Source organism: Urocitellus parryii, chromosome 9 (assembly GCF_045843805.1).
Source record: "Urocitellus parryii isolate mUroPar1 chromosome 9, mUroPar1.hap1, whole genome shotgun sequence".
NCBI classification, from domain to species: Eukaryota; Metazoa; Chordata; class Mammalia; order Rodentia; family Sciuridae; genus Urocitellus; species Urocitellus parryii.
Genome location: NC_135539.1, coordinates 93,634,315 through 93,655,494, shown reverse-complemented (window position 1 = coordinate 93,655,494; position 21,180 = coordinate 93,634,315). Strand labels below are relative to the sequence as shown.

The 21,180-nt window shown below is 41.5% G+C and overlaps 2 protein-coding genes across 15 annotated transcripts in view; one reads left to right on the top strand and one right to left on the bottom strand.

Annotated features, from left to right (window-relative positions):
- The window catches only part of Coq8a (coenzyme Q8A), a 35,844-nt gene extending 32,554 nt beyond the window's left edge, over positions 1 to 3,290 (top strand). For all 9 annotated transcript variants that reach the window (XM_026405737.2, XM_026405744.2, XM_026405740.2 and 6 more), the window contains 5 exons: positions 221 to 362; positions 620 to 727; positions 850 to 915; positions 1,189 to 1,275; positions 2,289 to 3,290. In XM_026405737.2, coding sequence (XP_026261522.1) covers positions 221 to 362; positions 620 to 727; positions 850 to 915; positions 1,189 to 1,275; positions 2,289 to 2,576 — 691 coding nt within the window. In that variant the 3' untranslated portion in view covers positions 2,577 to 3,290. The remainder of the gene's footprint in view (positions 1 to 220; positions 363 to 619; positions 728 to 849; positions 916 to 1,188; positions 1,276 to 2,288) is intronic.
- Positions 3,291 to 5,472: 2,182 nt separating this feature from the next.
- The window catches only part of Cdc42bpa (CDC42 binding protein kinase alpha), a 293,703-nt gene continuing 277,995 nt past the window's right edge, over positions 5,473 to 21,180 (bottom strand). For 3 of the 6 annotated variants that reach the window (XM_026405769.2, XM_026405770.2, XM_026405774.2), the window contains 4 exons: positions 20,801 to 20,986; positions 15,562 to 15,679; positions 10,207 to 10,364; positions 5,473 to 9,688 (listed from right to left, as the gene is read on the bottom strand). In XM_026405769.2, the coding sequence (XP_026261554.1) occupies positions 9,557 to 9,688; positions 10,207 to 10,364; positions 15,562 to 15,679; positions 20,801 to 20,986 (594 nt within the window). In that variant the 3' untranslated portion in view covers positions 5,473 to 9,556. The remainder of the gene's footprint in view (positions 9,689 to 10,206; positions 10,365 to 15,561; positions 15,680 to 20,800; positions 20,987 to 21,180) is intronic. The other 3 variants (XM_026405772.2, XM_026405773.2, XM_026405775.2) reach the window with 1 other exon arrangement.

Here is a 21,180-nt window from a genome sequence, read left to right as displayed (position 1 = left end):
CCTTGCTGGGCCCCTCCCTGTGGGTCCCTCTGGGAGGCATAGCGGGCTGCTCTGGGGATGGAGTTCCCTCCAGCTCTGAGAGTGGTTAGCTTTGGTTAGGACTGGGCCTGTGGCCACATCCTCCTCACAGAGATCAGGGTCTCTGTTTGTGTGGGGGTGTTCTGGGAGGGTGGGGCTGCGGAGGGTCTAGGGGCATGCATGACCTCCTGCCCGTACCCAGGGAGCTGCTGAAAGGCCACCCCTTCTTCTACGTGCCTGAGATCGTGGATGAGCTCTGCAGCCCCCATGTGCTGACCACAGAGCTGGTGTCCGGCTTCCCTCTGGACCAGGCCGAAGGGCTAAGCCAGGAAGTTCGGAACGAGGTATGTCTTAGCCTGAGTTAGCAGACAGGGTGGGGACTGAGCCATCCCTGCTCTGCTGGCTATTGACGTGTGAATGGAGGCCCCAGAGCCCCCAAGGTGCTCCCTGTGGATGGGTGACAGGAGGGCAGCTACCTTTCCTGCTGGGTGGTTCCATTATCTTGGGGTAGAAGGTGGGAGTTAGGAACTTCTCAGGCTGGACTCACAGGTCACCAGGCAGTCTGGTACCACTTGATGCAAGCCGCACACCCTGTCTCCAGATCTGCTACAACATACTGGTCCTGTGTCTGAGGGAGCTGTTCGAGTTCCACTTCATGCAGACAGACCCCAACTGGTCCAACTTCTTTTATGACCCTGAGCAGCACAAGGTGAGCCCCAGCCTTTCCCTTGCTTGGGGAACATCATCAGTGGGCAGGAGGCTCTGGGGTCTCAAGAGATGATCCTCCTCCCATCTCCAGCCAGGCAAACCTTCCTGTGTCTCTATCCGCAGGTGGCTCTTCTGGACTTCGGGGCAACACGGGAATATGACAGATCCTTCACTGACCTCTATATTCAGGTAAAGTTGGGAGAGGGGCCTGGCCTTGCCCCATGTTTTTCTGAGGCTAGGACGAGAGGTTGGGGCCTTGGAGGGAGAAGGAATGATTGGGCTTCTGCTTCCCATTTCGGATGATGGGGATCCCAGTGTGGCTCTTGAGGCCAGCAGCACAGGCGGTGGCCTCAAGGCCAGGGCTTTTGTGGAAGGAGAGTAGCAGGATGAACATGGGGTGTCCAGTTTTGGGCATTTGGCTCCCTGGGAGCTCAGGAGCATCCTTTCTGTGCTTCTTCACAGATCATTAGGGCTGCTGCTGACAGGGACAGGGAGGCTGTGAAGCAGAAGTCCATAGAGATGAAGTTTCTCACGGGCTATGAAGTCAAGGTGAGTGGTGTTACTGGGGTCTCCATGGAACCTGCTCATGTGGGCACAGCTTCCTGTGGGGTGGATCTAGGTGGGGACATGGACTATTTTTTTCCTTTGAAGCAGAACCTTAGTATATAAAGGGATGAAAACATAGGGGACAGCTGCCCTCCAGGGTCTTCACAAGCTCTGAGCCTTGTTGGACACAGTCTTAAACTCAGGACTTGTGCTCTGCATGAACTTCTCAGGGCAGGCACTCAGAGACTGAGGGCAGTGACTCGGGTGGGAACGCAGGTTTCTATGAGGGAAGCTGGGATGAGGCCCCGGCCCTTTAAATACGTTCCTTTACCCAGAAGCCACCCTGGGAGCAGCACTTTCCTCAGTGCTGGGAAAGGGGATAGAGATCCAAGTCTGGTCTTGGATTCATGCCTAGTAAGACTGTGACTTCAGCAAGTTAGTGTGGGTGACCCTTATTTATTTTTTCTGAAAAGTGGAGCTATTTACCTCAAAAGCCCTCAGTGGACAGCAGCTCCCATTTTCTTATTTGTGGTGCTTACCCTGCCCACCTTGGGTGGTCTGTGGGCTGTCCCTCTCCCATGCCCTGCTGGCAACTAGTTAGCGTCACATGTGCCCAGTGTGGGGGAGAGCAGAGGCCTGCACTAGCAGGTGACCTATGGCTGTGTGCTGGGCTGTTGCTGGCAGGCTTATTCAGGCCTGTGGACTCTTCTTTCTGGTTAGAACGATTGTCTAAAATCTTTGAACTCAAATGCCTTTAGTCAAGGCTTATACTCCTTTTTCTGCCACAGACCCCACTACTCCCTTTGGTCTCACCTCAATCCCAGTTGACATTAATGGTTTCCCAGTCTCTGTGGGTCTGAGTTTATGCCTGTTAATCTAGTTAAAAACAACCAGAACCCTCAGTCTTGAATGCTAACAGCTTTGATAAGAACTCCGTGCTAGGGCACTGTGGTAGGACCCCCAGGTCTGAGGGATCTTGAGGTTTATTCCTGTTTGCCTTTCTTGTCTTCCCCCAGGCCATGGAAGATGCCCATTTGGATGCCATCCTCATCCTAGGAGAGGCCTTTGCCTCTGATGAGCCCTTTGATTTTGGCACCCAGAGCACCACTGAGAAGATCCACAGTCTGATCCCCATCATGCTGAAGCACCGCCTCGTTCCCCCACCTGAGGAGACCTACTCCCTGCACAGGAAGATGGGTGGCTCCTTCCTCATCTGCTCCAAGCTGAAGGCCCACTTCTCTTGCAAAGCCATGTTTGAAGAGGCCTACAGCAACTACTGCAGGAGGCAGGCCGAGCAGCAGTAGCCAGCTGCTCTGTCATCAGCAGGTGGCCAGCAGATGTGGCTGTGCGGGTGCTCTGCTCGCTCCTCTGCCTGGAGGGAGGGAGTGGGGTGGGTTCTGAGTGGGAGAGGAGGGTGGAGAGCCCACAGTGCTCTAGTGGTTTCCACTACTGGAGGAGTGGAGGAGAAGTCCAGGAAGGAAAATGAGACCCCACTATTCCATCAGAACCTGCCTGTCATATATTCAGCCCCTGAAATAACTAGGAAAAAAGGCAGTTTTATTTTTTCCCCTTTTTCTAAAATGAATGTTAACCAGAAAAGAGGGGGTTCTTACTTCCTTCAAATCCCTGCCACTTGAAACAAAATGAAAAATGGAAGCAGAGAAGCACTTTTGGATTTTGTGTGTGTGTGTTTCTAGATGAGATTTGTGTTTCTGCTGTTTTTGACTCCAGCCTGTGGTCTGGAACTGGGAGAAATGCCACTCCGAACAGTGCCGGTGACTGTAGCCATGTCACCTGGGCCTGCTCTGGTTGGGACATCTGAATGTTTCCAGAGAACTGCTGCCACAAGGGGAGAGCCAGGAGCAGCAGAGGGAGAGAGGCCTGTTGTACCCACTAGGGCCTGAGAGGAGATGCACTGCTGCCACCCACGCACCAAAAGGGTCAGCATAGGCTGTTTTTTTTTTGTACAAATCTTATCAAATTTCAGTTCAATTAAAAAGAAGTGCTTGTGAAAAGTCTTTGAGGACTGGACCATTTTCTCTGTGCTTTAAGAACTGGGGGGAATGATGGGGGTCCCCCATCTTTCATCACCATGGTGATCCTTTCCCTTTCCAGGGTGCTCAGATCAGTGTGCCTCTGGGCCTGCACACCTCTTCCCAGCTAAGGCCCTGGGCACCTGCACCAGGAGGGCTCACCACATTCAGGGCTAAGGGGAGGTGGTGCCCGGCCCCCACAACCATCCCTGAAGCCACTGTGCACTGCCATGCTGGCAGCTGTGGAAAGATACATACCTACCTACAGGGCTGGTGCCAGGTCAAATCACAGCAAAACCTGCTTTAGAGATGGGTACAGTTGAGGGACACTCCTGAAAAGTGGCTTCTCCTGGGGGAAATTTGGGATTGACAAGTACTGGACATGCTGGGCTCCAGGACAGGATAAAGAGGTCGGGCTGGTCCCTAGAAGGCCTTCCAATATCATCAGCACCCAGTGGCACCAGCCAGTCCCACATGAGTGCTCATCCTCTTAAAAGGTACAAGTTTTTCTTCAGCACCTCCACAGACCTGGGGCAACCACCATGCAGGGTTCATAGAAGAAGGTCCCCAGCTGGTCCCAGTTTGGTACAGTCTCCTCACTGCGATAACCTGAACAAATAATGCAAGAGTGTGCAGAGGAAGAAGGGGGAAAATAATAAGTATTTGTTTCTCCAAGAACAACTAAGCAGAACTGCCAGGAAAAAAGGGTTTTTTTTTCTTTTTTTTTTTTTAAAGAGTGAGAGAATTTTTTAATTTTAATTTTTGGCAGACACAACATGTTTGTTTGTGGTGCTGAGGATCAAACCCGGGCCACACGCAAGCCAGGCGAGCGCGCTACCGCTTGAGCCACATCCCCAGCCCAGGAGAAAGGGTTTTGAAAGGGAAATGAAGTAGTTTTTTGCATCCCAAGTTAAGATGACAGTGAAAATCACTAAACTGTAGATAATAATCCTGATCCCTGAGCAATGTCTGCTCTGCACCTGGGCACACACTTGTTTTTTCTTTTATACCTATTGTGATTTTTTTCAGTATTGACACCAAATGATTCTCCCTGTTCCTGCATTCACACTGAAAGATTCTTTGTATCCCTAACATCCAGTGAAGGGCTGCCCACTGTAACAACGCAAAAAGTATGTTAACTGTTGTTGGTGGTGGTTAACACCAGAATACTAAGCCATAGGCAAACATTCTAAGTATGTCCATGTACTAACTCCTGACACATTTTAGAGGAAAAAACTAAGATTTGGTTTCAGTGACTTGCTGAACATCAGGCACCAAGTGGTGGAACCAGGATTTGGAATAAGACAGTCTGGTCTTACATCCCATGTTAAGCCCACTCTAAACCAAGGTCTGGCAAACTACAATTCATGGGCCAAATATGGCCCACTGCATCACTGAAGATTATTGGAACTCAGACACTTTGTTCATCATAGCGTCATTTCCGTACTACACTAGCAGAGTTGCTGCAACAAAGACTATACGTAGCCCACAAAGCCAAAAGTATTGACTGTCCCTTTACAGAAAGTCTCCTAACCCCTGTTCTGCTGCCCCTAAAGCACAGCATACATTGTAAGAAGCCAACTTATCAATAACATGTCAATTACACGGGAAACCGAAACAGGGAGGGTTCTCAAGAGTAATGGTTTAGTTGCGGCCAGTTTCAGCTTTCTTTTAGGACTAGCCCCAGCCTTTCCTGTGTGTCCTTCAACTGTTCTAACTTACCCAAAGCATGAGCACCCACTCTTGTCCTCTGTGGTTGCTGATTCTCTGCAGCAAGCAGACATGAAATGGAGCTTCTGGCACATTTATACCATCAAAGCCACCACTCAAGCCACCTGCAGGGAGCTTAGCTTTGCAGATGTAGATGGAAGCAACAATATCCAGGAAGTTTTGACTAGAAGAGGGGAGGTGAAAGTTTCAAGGGAAATGAACATTATTCTTATCAGATATAAAAGGACAACTTAGAAAGTTCCAGTTTAAACCATGGGGACAAAGTAACCCCATGTCCTTGGAGTGTAAGGAAGAAGTATGGACAAGTGACTAATAGAAAGCAGGGGCAAGTGAGACATCAAGAATCAGGCAGCTTTTTTCTGTTCCTCAGACTTTAAAATGGGTAAAAAAAAAAAAAAAAAAAAAAAAAGAAATACTTCAATTGTACCGTTCCCTGTTTTATTGCAGTACATCAAAGTCTGGTTAATATTAAGTGATACCAACATAAAATATTCGTGAGAAGTCTTTTGTTAACATTTTTGACTATCCCACCTTAAATATTTCTGTGCAAAAGAACCCACATCATTGTTTGGTAGCAGATAATCTCTTATAAAGTTCCCTAAGACATTGGGGGCATAAAAACAAACAAAAGAAGTGATAAGAGGTGAAAGCAATATCTTTTCCCCTTCCATACACACATATCAGTCAGCATTATATTCTAAACAAAAATGATTACACCTAGGCCATGCAAAACTGTACAATAATATTACAATGAGGAAAAAAACCCTAAAACTTTATAAAATAAATGATATTATCCTATCAAATAAAAAGGCAGGTCATTTTGCTTTCATGAGACATCAAGGTTGATTCGTGGTGGTCAGTCCGCTCTGCAAATGCAGTGGTGGCCTCTTGTGTAATGGTCGTCCTTGGGGTGGTAGAGAAGCAGTTGGCCTGCTGCTGGTGCTGGCGGAAGACAGTGCTCCCCTGAAGCAGGGCCCTCCTTATCCAGCAGGACTCAACAAAGAACTCTGGATTTGAGGAACAATGAAGGTCATAACAAGGAAAGAGGCTTTCAATGAAATGCCATGAAGCTTATCTAATTCAGGGGCTGGGCTTGGGAAAGGTGAGGAAGGAAGTGCTCAATTAATTCCCTGTTGTGCCCAATGGACTTGGGCTATAGCAAAGCGTGACTTACAGCAGGAGCGTCAGGCTGCTCCGAGTGTCTCTCTGTCTGGAGTGGGTGGTGGCCTCTGCCAGGCCCACTGAATTGGGAGACTAGTATGTGGTCACTGCCAAGGCTGGCGAATGGTCCTGGGTGTTCGGTCATCTGTCCACCCCCACTCTGGCATTTCCTTAATGATACCTGAGATTCCAAACGAACCAATTGCTCTTTCTTAGAAATAGATGTGGCCACTAAATAACATAACATGATGCTAATCATATGGAAGGAGAGGGAGGCTGAGAGTCAGTGGGGAACGAGATTGTTGCTGTAAACATAACAGGAATTTCATATTCTCCCCTGAAGCCTGGATACAAGAATTGGCTGGAAAATCAAATAGATGGGCCCTTTTTAGTTGTATCTCACAGCCTTAAAGTTGTGCTCCCTGGGAAAGAATGTAAGTCGATAAGTGTAGGTGTAATAGGTATACGTGTGTGTGTGTGTATTTTAATTATGAAAGAAGTGAAATCTGGTTTAGCAATCATTTCACGAGCAAGGCTTTTGTTTTTGGCAAAAGAAATATATATGTATATGTAAAATTTTGCACACCCAAAAAGCACAGGACAAGATTTTCCAGAACTTAAGGATAAGTAACACACTGGCTGGACATGGGTAGCACCAAACACCAACATGTAGACACTATGCAGAAATGCCTCTGAATGCATTGTTTTTTATGGAGAAATTAATTTGTTGCCATACACATTTCTAAGATTGTCCTGCATGAAAAAAAGGACGATTTCAGATAGCAACAAAATACCTTTCCTGTGATCTTTGTTAATGGATACCTCTGAATGATCTTTGTTTTTCATTTCCTGGAGCCTGTTTCTGGTCTTTTCAGATCATTCTTCTCAGAAGCTTCATATTTAAGGGTGGGATAAGCATACCAGGATGATCATTATCTTGGGAAAATCTCCTCCAAAACTACTACTCCCCTGGCAAAGAACCACTCCACTCAAAGTCCTGACTTTTGAGTCTAAGCATATTTGGGACTCCTCTCTCATGGTTCGAGACAATTTATGATTACAGTGGGAAATTCACAGCGCTGTGGTGCAAGCCACTGGTTACCATGAATCAGCTACCCATCAGTCTGGCAGCTGAGATGAGCTTGTCTTTGAGGGCACTCACTTACTCATTTGCCCTGCTGGGAGGCTAAGGAGTAGTAGGACTGATGGTAGTGGAACCTAAAGTTCAGGTAGGTTTTGATTCTAAAAGCATCCTTTGAAAAATAAGCACATATAGGCAACAAAAACTCATAATTAGTTGTCAAAGCTACAAACTAATTGTTTAGTGAGGATGAGAAGAGGTGGGGGGCTGGTGGTCATAATTGGCTGGCTAGTTGATTCCTTTTCATGCAAAGTGTCAAGTTTAAGCAGCTACCAGAGTAGTACATAATGGCAATGACCACATTTGGGGTCTGACCCTTGATAATTAGATGAACAGAAGCATTCTTGAGATACTTCTTTTTCCAAAAGCAAAAATATTTGGAAGATTAGAACTAAAGCAGTGATTTATGCCCATTCAAAATAAAATATAATCAGACCTGAGCCAGCAGCAAATTTAGAACGTTTCAGTATCAAAGCAATTGTTTTAAGCACTTCAATCTAATTCCCCCAAAGGATCCCTTCTTTCATTTAATATCAGTAGCCCTTTCTCCATAAAGTAGTGTGCACGTAGAAACAGCACGGCCTGGGCAGCAGGCTGTGGCAGGTTGGCCCAGGTTCTGCTGATGAAAAGTGCCAGGTACCTGTGCTGAGATGGCCACGGCACCCCCAAGTGGCAACTGTAGAATTTTCTTCATTTTAGCTGAATTTTATAGGGAGGAGAAAATTGTTTCTATTTCTCCCAGAAACCTGTGTGAAAAGTAAAAGTGAGGCAGATTTTCTTTGCTTCCATGAGCTATTTTTATTTTTATCTCTTTCTCTACTCATATACTTAAGTGGTGAAATTACTGTGTAGAACTAAATTCTTCTGGTTCTTCATTTCATTTCCTAGTGGCAAGTACAACAGCAGGAATTCAAAAAGAAATGTAACAAAATAACATAGCAACTGAGGGAGAATTCAGTGGAAAGGCCTGCGGGGCCAGCTTCCTGCCTGTATACTGGCTTCCTCACTCATTCTTGCCTACACAGGAGAAAGAGTATTTGGTTGAGGTTGAGCAAGTCCTTGCTTTTGAGGTTTCATATTATCTGTAAGTCTTTTTTCCCAGGACTCTGTTACCCACCCTCAACAAGTCTCCTCCTTCGAAAGCCATTTCCATACCTGGGCCAGACCACCTCACCATACCCTTATAGGGGGAACTGGATTTGCCCAGAAACACAGCACTTCTATGAACTTTTTATGGACTTTCAAAACCCATGAAATTCCTGTGCCCGTCCAGATGGAAGGAATCACATGGTAACAGAATCATATTACTACATTCATCTGCAGCAGATAGCAAAATATAGTAGTAAGAAGTGAGAAGTGTGGTTCACACTATTGCTAGAAAAAGAAGTGTTTTGGGTAGAGGTGAGTGTTTTTTTTTTTTTTTTTTGAAACTGAGTGGCTTTAAATGTTAAAACACTGGTGTCCAGGTTCTACTATAAACCAACAAAGCCAGAGTCTCCTGAGGACAGGGCACCACAAGGATGGGGATTTCTCCCACTCTCCCTCCACAAATGTCAGCTTGAGGCCTTTCTACCCTGTACTTGACTTAGCTGGGAAACAGACAAAAAACAACACATTGCTTTAAATTAAATGATCTCTTTCTCTCATATATGCATCCATCTTTCATTGAATACAAGATGCTTCTTTTGACTATGTACATTCAGTATTTAACTTCTACATTTATGTATTTATTTAAACTCTGTATTGTAGTAAAATATGCATTGTTTTAATCTGTGAGGATTTCCTGGCAACAACTGGACTGACACTGGCTTGCTCAGCAACCTTTCCAAGGACACTGTCCCTCCGGCGTGCAGAATCCCATGTACTATCTGAGGCTACTTTGAGGAGCTATTGTGAAAATGAGATCTGTCTAATCTTACTCTTATCACTTATATTTGTGTAGTCTACTGCAGCTACCTTTTGGGAAGGGGTGAAATGTTACTGAAAGCAACTCTAAGTGTACGGAATGAATCGACATTGACCTCAGCTGCTTGCTGAAGCCTGCCTGTTGTGGCTGTTAGGTAAGGGAGCATGATCTGCCAGGTGTGTCTTCAGAACTGCTGAGTCCCTACCCTGCTACTGCTGCCAGCTCCTGGTGGATTCCAGGCTGAGGTGGAGGGAGGAGATGCAAGTGAGGGAAGAGGCAGTAGGGGGTGCTGGGGTGAGGGCCACCCTGGGCTCACGGGTCCCAGCTCCCACGGTCGGTGCTCTCCAGAGAGAGGCTCTTGGTCTTTCGGGGTGAAACTGGGCTTGGGGGGCTGCTCAGGTTGGAACTGTTGGAAGCTGTGGAATGCCTTGGAGAATCAGAGTCCTATAAGGATCAAAGTAAAGAAAGGTAAATGGATAGATCTGGAGACTATCATGCTAAATTGAAATAAGCCAATCCCAAAAAACCAAAGGTCAAATGTCCTGTCTGATATGTGAATGCTAAGACACAACAAGGGTGAGGGGAATAGAAAAGACAGTGGGAATGAACAGGACATAACTTTCGTATGTTCATATATGAGTAACACCAGTGAAACTCATCAAAGAACTTCAAGAATGGGATCCTAATTAGAATGTTATACACTCTACTGTCACGAATATTGAAAAAGAAATATAGGCATTTTCATTCAAAAGTCATTAGAAGTGAATAGATCTAGGAAAACTGCAGTTTGCAGCTTAAGCGATGGGCTCTGCTGGCCGTGGCGAGGAGTGAATGCTGGCCCCTACTGCAGCGAAGGCCAGGCTCAAAGTGGTAGGATTAATTGGGTACATGCACTCATTCTTTGATACACAATGGCCCCAACTCCCATCTCTAGGTGTAGCATACACTCATGCTCCACTCACCTCTCCGTCATAATCCCTTGCTGGGGCATCGCTTCCTTGGTCCATACCTCCAGAAGACAAAGAGCCCTCTGACGGGGAAGGCATGGGCTGCCGCTTTGAATTGTAGCTTCCTCCAGAGAATTCCCTCTTCAATGCGCTGCCATTCTGTGCAGATGACCCTGTAGGACACCATTCCAGAAAAACGTTACGTATGTAGAAAAGGACAATTGAAAGGGTACTATAGAAGCCATCCTTCCAGAGCCCCTGAGTCATCCTCCCTTGATGGCCAGTAAGTCCAACAGTGTTACCTTGGCCTGGAGCTCAACCCCAAAGGACAGCAATCTAGCATGGTTGTTCCTGTCACACTCTAGTGAGGACTTCTGGTGAACAGGTAGCATTCTCCAGGTTATGCCATGAGCTCAATAACAATTCCCATGGAAGCCTACGGGTCCCTAACCACTTGATGCTGCCTCATCTTTCCCAACCTCTGGACCCTTGACATCTTGCATAATTCTCTTCCATAGATTATATGCAATCAATAGTATTAATCCTGTGCTCCCTGTTCTCTTAACAGATGAGACATCTTTGCCTCTCCTGGGTCTTTCTAGGATGTGGCACACAGCAGGCTCAGAACAGACATGAAACAAGAAAACCAAGGAGAACTATTCCTAGACAAAGACTGTCATCTAACACAGGATAGCACTTGTAGAAAACTATTTTTTTGGTACTAGGGATTGAACCCAGGGATACTTAACCACTGAGCCACATTTCCAGGCCTTTTTATGTTTTATTTTGAGACAGGGTCTCACTTAGTTGCTTAGGCTTAGGGCCTTCCTCAGTTGATAAGGCTGGCTTTGAACTTGTGCTCCTCATGCCTCAGCCTCCCAAGCTGCTGGGAATATAGGCATACACTAACACGCCCATCAAGAACTTTCATTTTTAAAAAAAAGAATAGAAACATAAAAGTAGGGCAGGATGTCTGAGATATCAAAATGAGGTTGAGTTTCTTCAAAATTATACTCTATTTTGATCTTGGAGTTGGGGTATGTAATGAAGACAAACTGCATTCACAGGAAGGAAAGACAAGAAAACAATCTTTAGAAATTTGGGGATTATTGTTATATCTAAAGCTCTTAACATTCTCTGTATTCTGTAGTTTTTGCTTAAAAATGTTTTATCTTGCTGAGCTTCACTATTAGAACCATTGGTCAAAAAAAGACTGTTGAAGTTTTAGTGCAAATGTAAGATATAGATTGTGACTGAGCTTTTTGCTGATTTAACATCTCTTTTCAGATTAAAAATTCATTAAAACTGCCAATGAGTGACCATTTAAAACAGTTATTTAATGACCACCAAACTTCAGAAGAGTCCATGGAACAGAGCCTGCCTGGTGCACTCTCCTTGCCAACTCCCCTCAGGCCTCCTCCTTTCCTGCTTCCCTCCTAAGCCTTTTGGTGGGGACTTCAGAGACAGGCTCGCATTTCTTGATGTAACTGACTTCTTGCAGGGGCCACCAACACTGATTGTAAACTGTAGGTTATATTATGGCACTTTAAAAATATTCATGTCTGGGTCTGTCCCAGATCAATTAAACTGAGTAGAACTTCTAATTAAACTTTTAAAAGCTTCCCTGATGATCCAAGACCACATCTCAGACTGGGAACCACTGACTCATTCTCACTCCCTCACACGCTTTCCTTTTCACCCAGCTCCTAGACACCCTGTCACTACAAGGGCACAGGTTTTCATTTGGTGGTTTGCTTCTTTGGAAATGTACTCTTCAGTTTTTGATGTTTTTTTGTTTTATCTTTTATTTCCTCAGAGTATAACCTAAATGAAGGCATTTAAAAATTTTTTTCTTCCAATTCCATACCTAGCTGAGTGCTCAATTTAACAAAAATTATAATATATAAAAATCTTGTTTCTGTCATTCTAAATAGAAAATCCAAACTGCTAGAGAATTTTATGGCTCTCTTCACTAATTGTATGACCTCAAGTGAGTTGTTTTACCTTTTTTTATATATTAATTTTTTAGTTGTAGGTGGACATAATATCTTTATTTCATTTTTATGTGGTGCTTGCTTAGGTTTGAACCCAGTGCCTCACATGTGCTAGGTGAGCACTCTACCACTGAGCCACAACCCTAGCCCCTTGTTTTACCTTTTCTGAGTCTCAATTTTCTTCATTTGTAAGAAAGAAAATAAATCCTATCTGTGGGAACAAGTGGGTGCTTATTCCATGGAGAACACCATGCATGCCAGGTGCCTTCTATTTCCTGGTGACCACTTACTTACATAAGAGAGAACTTCAGCCCACCTCTGTCATTTATATGTATTTATTTTACTTTTAAGCTTTGTGAATTTTTCAAAGGAAGGTTACATTTACTTACTGTTAATCTTAAAAAGCAAGCAAGCAAGCAAACAAACAAACAAACCAGGTTGTTTTAATAGCAAAAGGGGCCTGGGCCTGGAAATCATGGTCCTGGCCTCTATGCTAGAGTTTGATGACAATTCTGGGGGTGGGACAGGGGCTTGGCCCTGAATTTCCTGGGAATGAGAGACATCCAAGTTCTGCATGACCTCTGGGAAACTCCAAGAGGCTCCTCTGTGAGCCTGCCACAGATGGATGCGTCTTAATCCTTGGGGATTCTGGGATAAGTCACAGTAGAAACCACTGTTGGAAGTCTGGCTGCACCTCAGGAAGCCTTGCTGGGCTTGGCTGTGGAAGACCCTGTGCTTCCTGTTAAGATTAATAACAGAAGTCCCCTGTATCTTCTTGTCTCTCTCTGGGCTGGCTGTCCTGGAAATGTTTTATACAAGCTGGGCTATTCCTGAAACCAGTAGGAGGTACTCTAAATAGCAGATGCCCCTTTGAGATTCCCAAGATAACCTTTCTTCCCATGTCCAAAAATAATTTAGGACAGGGATTACAAAAAGGCTGAGCTTGATTAAAGCATTAGAAAATGACCGGATGTAAGGCCAACTCCAGTCTGCAGTTTGCATATTGTCAACAGTGATGTGAGACCCTCACTAAATCCTTCTAAGGATATCTCTGTGTTATAAATCCTATCTTTACAGGCAATTCCACAAATTCAAAAGCAGTGAAACATCAAAAACTTTTTTGTTAAGTCTGATGCAAACCCATGTGATGGCAAAACTTCACCTGAACTGACTGGTGGCTAACTGTAGGCTTTATTATAAAGACTACATTTATTATATAGTTATAGTGTGAATAATTATGATTTTTGCTATATAACCCTTAAGTCTGATGCAAACCCATGTGATGGCAAAACTTCACCTGAACTGACTGGTGGCTAACTGTAGGCTTTATTATAAAGACTACATTTATTATATAGTTATAGTGTGAATAATTATGATTTTTGCTATATAACCCTTAGTGTGTTTGTGAGTAGTGTCCCAGATCTTGTCAGGAATGTAACACAAGGGAGATTTCTCAGGCTGCCCTCTAAGCCAATGCAATGCTATTGGGTGAGTGCACATCTGAGAAAGTTACAGGCTCTCTGGGCTGGGGTGTGGCTCACAGTAGAGCACTCGCCTAGCACGTGCGAGGCCCTGGGTTCGATCCTCAGCAACACATAAAAATAAACAAACAAACAAAAAAAAAGGAATTGTGTACAACTTAAAAAAAGAAAAAACAAAGTTAAAGGCTAGCAACCCAAGGGCCAAGATTGATCTTCCCCAAACCAGAAGCTACAGTGATCATTTCACAGTCCATAACCTTACTGCTTAGGTCCAGAAACTACTAAAGAGCACAATGAACCTAGTAAGATCTGTACACTCCTCCTGTTCTAATGTGAGCAGTAGTTATTAGCATCCTTGTATGCTTTTGCTCAGACAGATGACATTTTTTCTTAGATACAATTTCCTTTCCTCATCCATCAAAAAGTTGTTTTTGAATAATAGGTGAACTTAAGTCCACCATGGAGACAGATTTCTTTCTCTTTATGATCCCTTAGCTCAGGATTCTGTATAAAGGTATAGAAGAGAGATGCTGCAGGTCAAGGTAGAGTGCAAAAAAGACAAACTAGCTTAATCTGGTGGCTTATGCCCATAATCTCAGCAACACAGGAGACTAAGGCAAAAGAATCGCAATTTCAAGGCTGGTCTCTGCAACCTAGTGAGATCTTTTCTCAAAATAAAAACCAAAAAGGGCTGGGGATGCAACTCAGTAGTAGAGCATCCCAGGATTCAATCCCCAGTACCACCCCCATACACAAAGACTGAGAAGAAAATCTGTGAGCCACTTGAAAGAAAGTACTAGGTTGTACATGATTCTTACCCTACCAGGTTAACAAGAATTGGTATCTTAAAGATGTTTATTAGATGATAAATGTTTTCTTGCTTTCATGACAAAAGGGTATATTCTTTAATCTATTTCTAGACTACATTTAGTTAATAAAACATACTAATCTTTTCCCTATGCAGTGATCTTTGTACATCCTGACCCAACCCCCTTCAAACCTTGCTAGTGGGAGTCACTGGTATCATCCTATGGCTACCGCAGGAATCTGGGGGCCATCTTTACTATTATTTCTCCTTTACTTTCTCACAACTTAATCATCATCAAGTCTTATTGCTTCTACCTCTGAAAATGTGTCTGGAAAATTCATTTCCTTCTCTTCATTCTCTGTTCTCTAAAACAGCAGTACTCTAAAATTACTCAGATTCCATGTGGACCACTCTAAGAACCTGCTATCTGGTTGCTGGTTTCCACTCTTGCCTGCTTTGAATCCCTTCTCTTCTTGGTAATCAGAGTCACTGTTAGAAATGTAAACTACATGAAGTTTCTTCCATACTTATAATTCTCCAAAGGCTTCTCATTTCATTTTGTAAGTTAAGATAAAACATTTCTTACCACAGTCTCCAAGGCTGCCAATCTGGCATTTGTCCATTTCTCTCCTCCTCTATTTTTGTCACTCCCCATACTACCATATAGCTGCATTGGCTTTTTTTTTTTCAGTAATTAACATTACTTAAACATGACCCAGCTTTAGCAAGTGATGTGATTTTTCCTAATTATCGTAAGTATGAATTCCTCCCTGATAGCTATACCTTGTTACTCTCTATTACTGTGCCTTTTATTTTCTGCAGAGTTACCACCGTAATTTGTAGTCCTATTTGTCTGTCTCCCAGATGGCCTGCACATTCTAGAAGGACTCCAGGACTATTTTTTTAACAACTGCATTTGTGCCTACTAAGCATTAAGTAATGTCTCAGGATCTGAGACATTGTTACAACTGTAGAACACACTGGGCATGAGAAAGTGAGAGCATGTCACTTGTGGTAATTATAGGACAGGAGGCAGCCCAAAAGATACCTGGCCATAGAGCATTTGCCCATAGCCTGATCCACTTACTTGCTGACAGGCCGCTGCTAGCACTCATGGACCGACCTGGCTCAGGGCGGGATTTGGTGATTGATGGAATACTGACTGAGCCACTGAATACTGTTCGGCTTTCCTGAGGACGAGGGTTCTGAAAATAAAACAAAGGTATATTCTTCAGCCAGAAAGAAACATTTTCTGCAGAAATGTATACTTTTCAATATAGTTATCAAGAAATAAAAATATCTTGACCAGAATGATATAGAGTAAGATACAGCAGATTCCATAATCCCTCCCACCCACAAAAGTAATTAAATATAATATGAAATAAATTTCATCCCAATCAGGTAAAAGTACTTATGCATACTGAAATACTTATTAATAAATAATTTTTTGGGTTGTGAAAATGGTAAGTAAATGTTATATGGTTAAACATGACAGTGAAGTATAGAATTACATGGACATTTGCAGATAAAGAGATTTTTATTTGCTTAGGAACACCAAATAAATAAATCCATTTGGAGGAAAGTCAATTAAAATTACAATTTTGTCAAGAAAATGCTCTATATTTTTTAACCTTTATTTTATTTATTTATATTTATGTGGTGCTGAGGATCGAACCCAGTGCCTCACACATGCTAGGCAAGCGCTCTACTACTGACCTACAACCCCAGCCTCAAAATGCTCTGGTAACCTGAGACTGAATGTGCCATTCACATGTTCACATTCCAAGTCACCTCTATTCTCTGAGTCAGAAAGATGATGAAAGAAAGAAAGATGGATGGATGATAATATAACAACCTGGTGAGACTCTGTAGCTATGGAATGTCAGTGTGAATAACTCCCTGTTGGCCCCAGCCCTTTCAAACTAGAAGGAAAGAATGCTGGGGCTGACCAAAGGCCAGAAGAGGGGAAAATATTTCAATATTCTTCACAAATCCTAGAATAGGTAAACTATATCTACCATGTTACACCATAGCTCTTTTACCATTCATAATGCCTTCTCTATTTGTGGACATAGTTTCAACTCCTGCAAGCATTTTTGATGCAAAGAGTCTAGATTTCTTTTCTTTTTTAAAAAAAATATTTTTGTTTTAGTTGTAGTTGGACACAATACCATTATTTTATTTTTATGTGGTGCTGAGGATCAAACCCAGGGCCTCACCCGTGCCAGGTGAGCGCTCTACTGCTGAGCCACAACTCCAGCCCCTAGATTTCTTATAATTGGCAAACAAAAATATGTATGTGTGTATATATATATAAAGAAAATCATCTAGTCTTCTTTCAGTGGATTTCCCTTTTTCTTCACTGGCTGATCGCAACAAGTTAAGACAGAGGCAGCTTGGGAGTTAATCAGCACAGGTCAGTGATGAAACAGACTGCTCACATCTGCGCTCTACAGCCTACTGATGGCAGACTTCAGGGTGACTCAACCCTGAGCCTCAGTTTCCTTGACCATACTGGGGTTCATGGGATTTTCTGAGAATTACAGTAATTTTACTAGTCAAAGGAAAGCCCCTCCAAGGCCCAGTTCCAATATGTGCTGTTCCTCCCTCTGCTTTACTAGTATCTTTAAATGGCCATCTGCAGTATCACTATTAAGCTACCTTTTAGTTATATCAAAATAGTGATTCTGCTGGAAGGGGGCAATCACAAATTTTATACACATTAGGTAAGATTACAACTCTAAAATGCAATAAAAATTCAACATTAAAAAGTAGTAAAAAATTAAAATTCTGTAACTTTACCAAAGGATCAATTTGTTAAGTGAAGCTAATTAATCTAACGGAATCAGATGCACTACTTTCTTCTGAAAGGAGATGGCTCTCTTCATGTGCTGTTACAGGTTCACTTTACTTCTGGTGCTCCTTTATCAATTCTACACTTAGAACTTAACACAATAATCACAGTCACAAACATTAACAAAAAGTGACTGGAAAATACATTTATTAACTGGTAGCTCTCTAAATACTAACTAATTAGTTTATTAAAAGCATTTACTTTTTCCTGATTATAAAGGTAACATTCATGGACTGGAAAGGTATTGCTAATAATGAAATCCTAAGAGACCAAAAAAGTCTCCTGTGAACTCACCAGATACTATTTAACAATTTAGTGTTTCTGGCCAATGAAATTTTTTGGAAAAGCTGACTGTTTTTTTTTTATTTTATTTTGGAAAAGCTGACTGTTTTTTTATTGTGTTTTTTTTCCCCTCCAAATGCAGAACACAAAACTAACTATTATATTTTAAAATGTTATCATTGTCTGCCTCATTTTATAATTTCAAATCCAATAAATCTTCTTTAATCATGTAGGGCTCAGGAAATATCACTTCTTTTGGTAGCTTAAAGAAGAAAATACATCAGAGAATTGTACACTGTTTATGGTATGTTACCTAACAGAAACCTATCTTATCTGGTTGGTTACTTTAAAAGTTTCATCAAAAGGCCTAATTGCTTAAATTGCATTTAATCTATTTCACTGAACATTCTCACACCTGCCCTTTAAACAGAAAACAAAGACAACACTGCTGGAAGGCATCCCCTGATAAAAAATGCCCTTATTTGGGGACTTCACCTTGATTGGGGTGATTGTCCAATTTGCCCTGGTTGTTTAGGAAGCCTGCAGATCTTGGCTGTTTGTAGCATCATTCCTCTAGCCATCTTGTCATTTCTTATACTGACTACAATCATGACCACATTTAACTTCAGCACTTAAAACAGGCACTGAAAAGATTTACTGAATAAACAAATGGATTATATCTGCAATCTCAATATTCTACTACAAGTACTATGATTAATTTGGATAGTAACATAATTCATAAATTTCAAATTACGATTCTTTCTGCAGAACACATAGTGCTCTAGTTAACAATGGTTTGATATTATAAGCATATGTGGGTGCAGGTATGTGTATGAGCTTTAAAGATATAAAGTACATTTTATTTGTAACAATCAGACAGAATAACAGTTTTTGGCAGTTCTTCAAATAATCTGATTTATATGCTAACACTTAGCAAAAGATGGTTGTCTTCTATGCTATAATATGGCATAGGTGAAATAATTCAACATAGAATGTAATGAAATGAGCATAAGTACTTAAGCCTTTTGAGTTTAATAAAGAATTAATGAAGAAACGTAGTTATGTGGCTAAAAAAAAAAAACATTTTTGGTTATAGTAAAAGTCTAAAACTGGAACCTGAATTTCCAGTTACCATGTAGTTGTGGGACTCTAAAGAGAGGCTATGGCTCTGAATGAGTATGTAGTACTGAGCTTTCCTATCAGCACCTGAAAAACCTGAGAAGGTTATGGCAAAACAACTGAATTAGGGCCAAGGGTGGCAGTCAGAAAAACAAGAACTAATACCACTTGATAAACTCTAAATCATACATTTTGAAGACATATACATAGTTCTTGTATGGCTGGCTAGTTGGCCCCAAATTCAACCACTGTCATTTTGTTTCACATACTTAATTTGCAAAGTCCATGTAATTCTTAGTGTGCTATCTATTTAAAGCAAATGCTTTACCTTTTTTCAAATCCAAGAAATAAAATACATAAAACCGAAACAGTCAATGCTAGCAATTCAACATTCACACATACAGGAAAGAGCAGCCCTGTAAGATGCAAACAACATGTACAAAAGGCAGCCAAGTAAAGCTCAAAAGAGACGGGAATATCAGTACCCAGCTGTGTATTTTGTTATTTGTCTTCTCTATGAATCAAGACACACTGGTGTCCTTTGCTATAAAATAAGCCTAACCTAGAAAAATGGTGAAGATTAAGTTTATGAAATCCATTAGCCACTTAATAACACAAAATGTTTAAATTACAAAGGAATGATACACATAAAAAATGTTTTGTTAAAAAAAAAGCCCATCTTATCATTCAGTCAATTAAAATTAAATAAACTTCACTAGGAAATGACAAGAAACCTTTGTCTTTTAGTTACAAACATGTTTAAGATCAGGGTAAAACTGATGGTACAGTGTTCTACGCAAAGAAAACTAACTTAGTATAAGAAGTTTTTGAATAATTTATATAGCATTCCACTGGAATCCACTTCCTGAAACCTGTTAACAAGCAAATCAAGGCTTATTTTATTATGGCTAATTTTATCAAATGGCACTTAAATGACATTATAATTTAATGTCAATGACATTAATACGTAACTTTGAATAATTTTATTAATACAAACAAAAATTATACTTTTCACCCTATAGTTAATTTTCTTATTGGAAGATTACTATATATACAAATTAAAAAGTCAATGCTATGATTTTTCTAAGAAAGGGACATTGTGGGAAATGAATTTGCATGATACAATCCAAATATTTTATTATCTGTAAAATTAACTTCACTTGAAGTCAGTACAAGCATATTTTACTTGATAAAAATACAGACATTAACAGCCACTTTCCATCTCACTGCAAAGTCACTGGTAACAAAGACATAGGGCTGAATTAATGGGTGGAGAACAGTATCCTTTTCTTTTCTATTCTCTCTCTTTGGTTAGCTTTTCTTACCTTGGATCCTGGTTAGAATTAAATGCATATCAGCAACTTAAAGTTGTATAAAAATTTATTTAATTTTTGGATTTTTTTCCTGTTACTTATTAATAATATTACACTTTTCCTTTGGAGATTTTTAAGTCTTTCAAAATGAATTTTATTATAGATAGAAATGTGTAGACAGGCTCTGTTGAGACTTTAATTCATCAAATATAAAAAATTTCTCCAAATTGAACTGGTTACAGGAGAATGAGCTATAGCTCCTTCAAAAATTAAGGACACCTTTTTCTGTTTGTTTGAAAAGAATAAAGGTTCACTCAGCTACTTAAAAAAAAATACCTGTATTTTATTTATTTATTTTTATGAGGCGCAGAGGATGGAACCCAGCGCCTTGCTTGTGAGCGTTTTACCACTGAGCCACAACTCCAGCCCCAAGGCTACTTTTTTATAGTGGTATCTATAATAGAAAATACCTACAATAGGATATTCTAATAAATATAGATAAAGCTCCAATATAATTTCAAAAATAAAATGAAATCCTCCCTGTTCCTCCATCTTTGTCCTCTGAAGAAACAAAACAGAACAGGAGGAGAAAGAAGAGTAAGATCAATAGAGAAGGAATAAAAAAGTAAGAGAAATTTGGCAGAAGAGAAATAGGCCAAAGGAAACCATTTCATATTGGCAATGCTATTTATTAGGCCAGGCAATAGGAAATCCATACATGGTTAGTACAAGTTAACACCTGACTCAGCTGTTCATACCCTTAGAGTCATAAAGCTTGGTGTACCAGGGACAGAGCGTAGAGACGGGGAATATTCAGGGTTTATGGAATCAGGAGAGAGAAATTTTTCAGCAGAATTAACAGTCATGTGATAGATGTGCTCAAAGTTGATCGGAGAGGAGATCAGACCGGAGTGATGATGAGGGGATGGATAAGGGAAACCTGGCTATCAAAAACAACAGAAAGAAGAAAAAAGGTGGTAAGGTGATGAAAATGGAGTTGTATGTGACATTTCAGATAACATGCATATATAAAAAATGTAGTAATATCTTACATCAGAATTGAATCCTTAATGAAATACTTTTAGGTCTTAGAAAGTTTAATTTTTGTAATCCTTTTGCAGTTATTTAAATAGCTGAC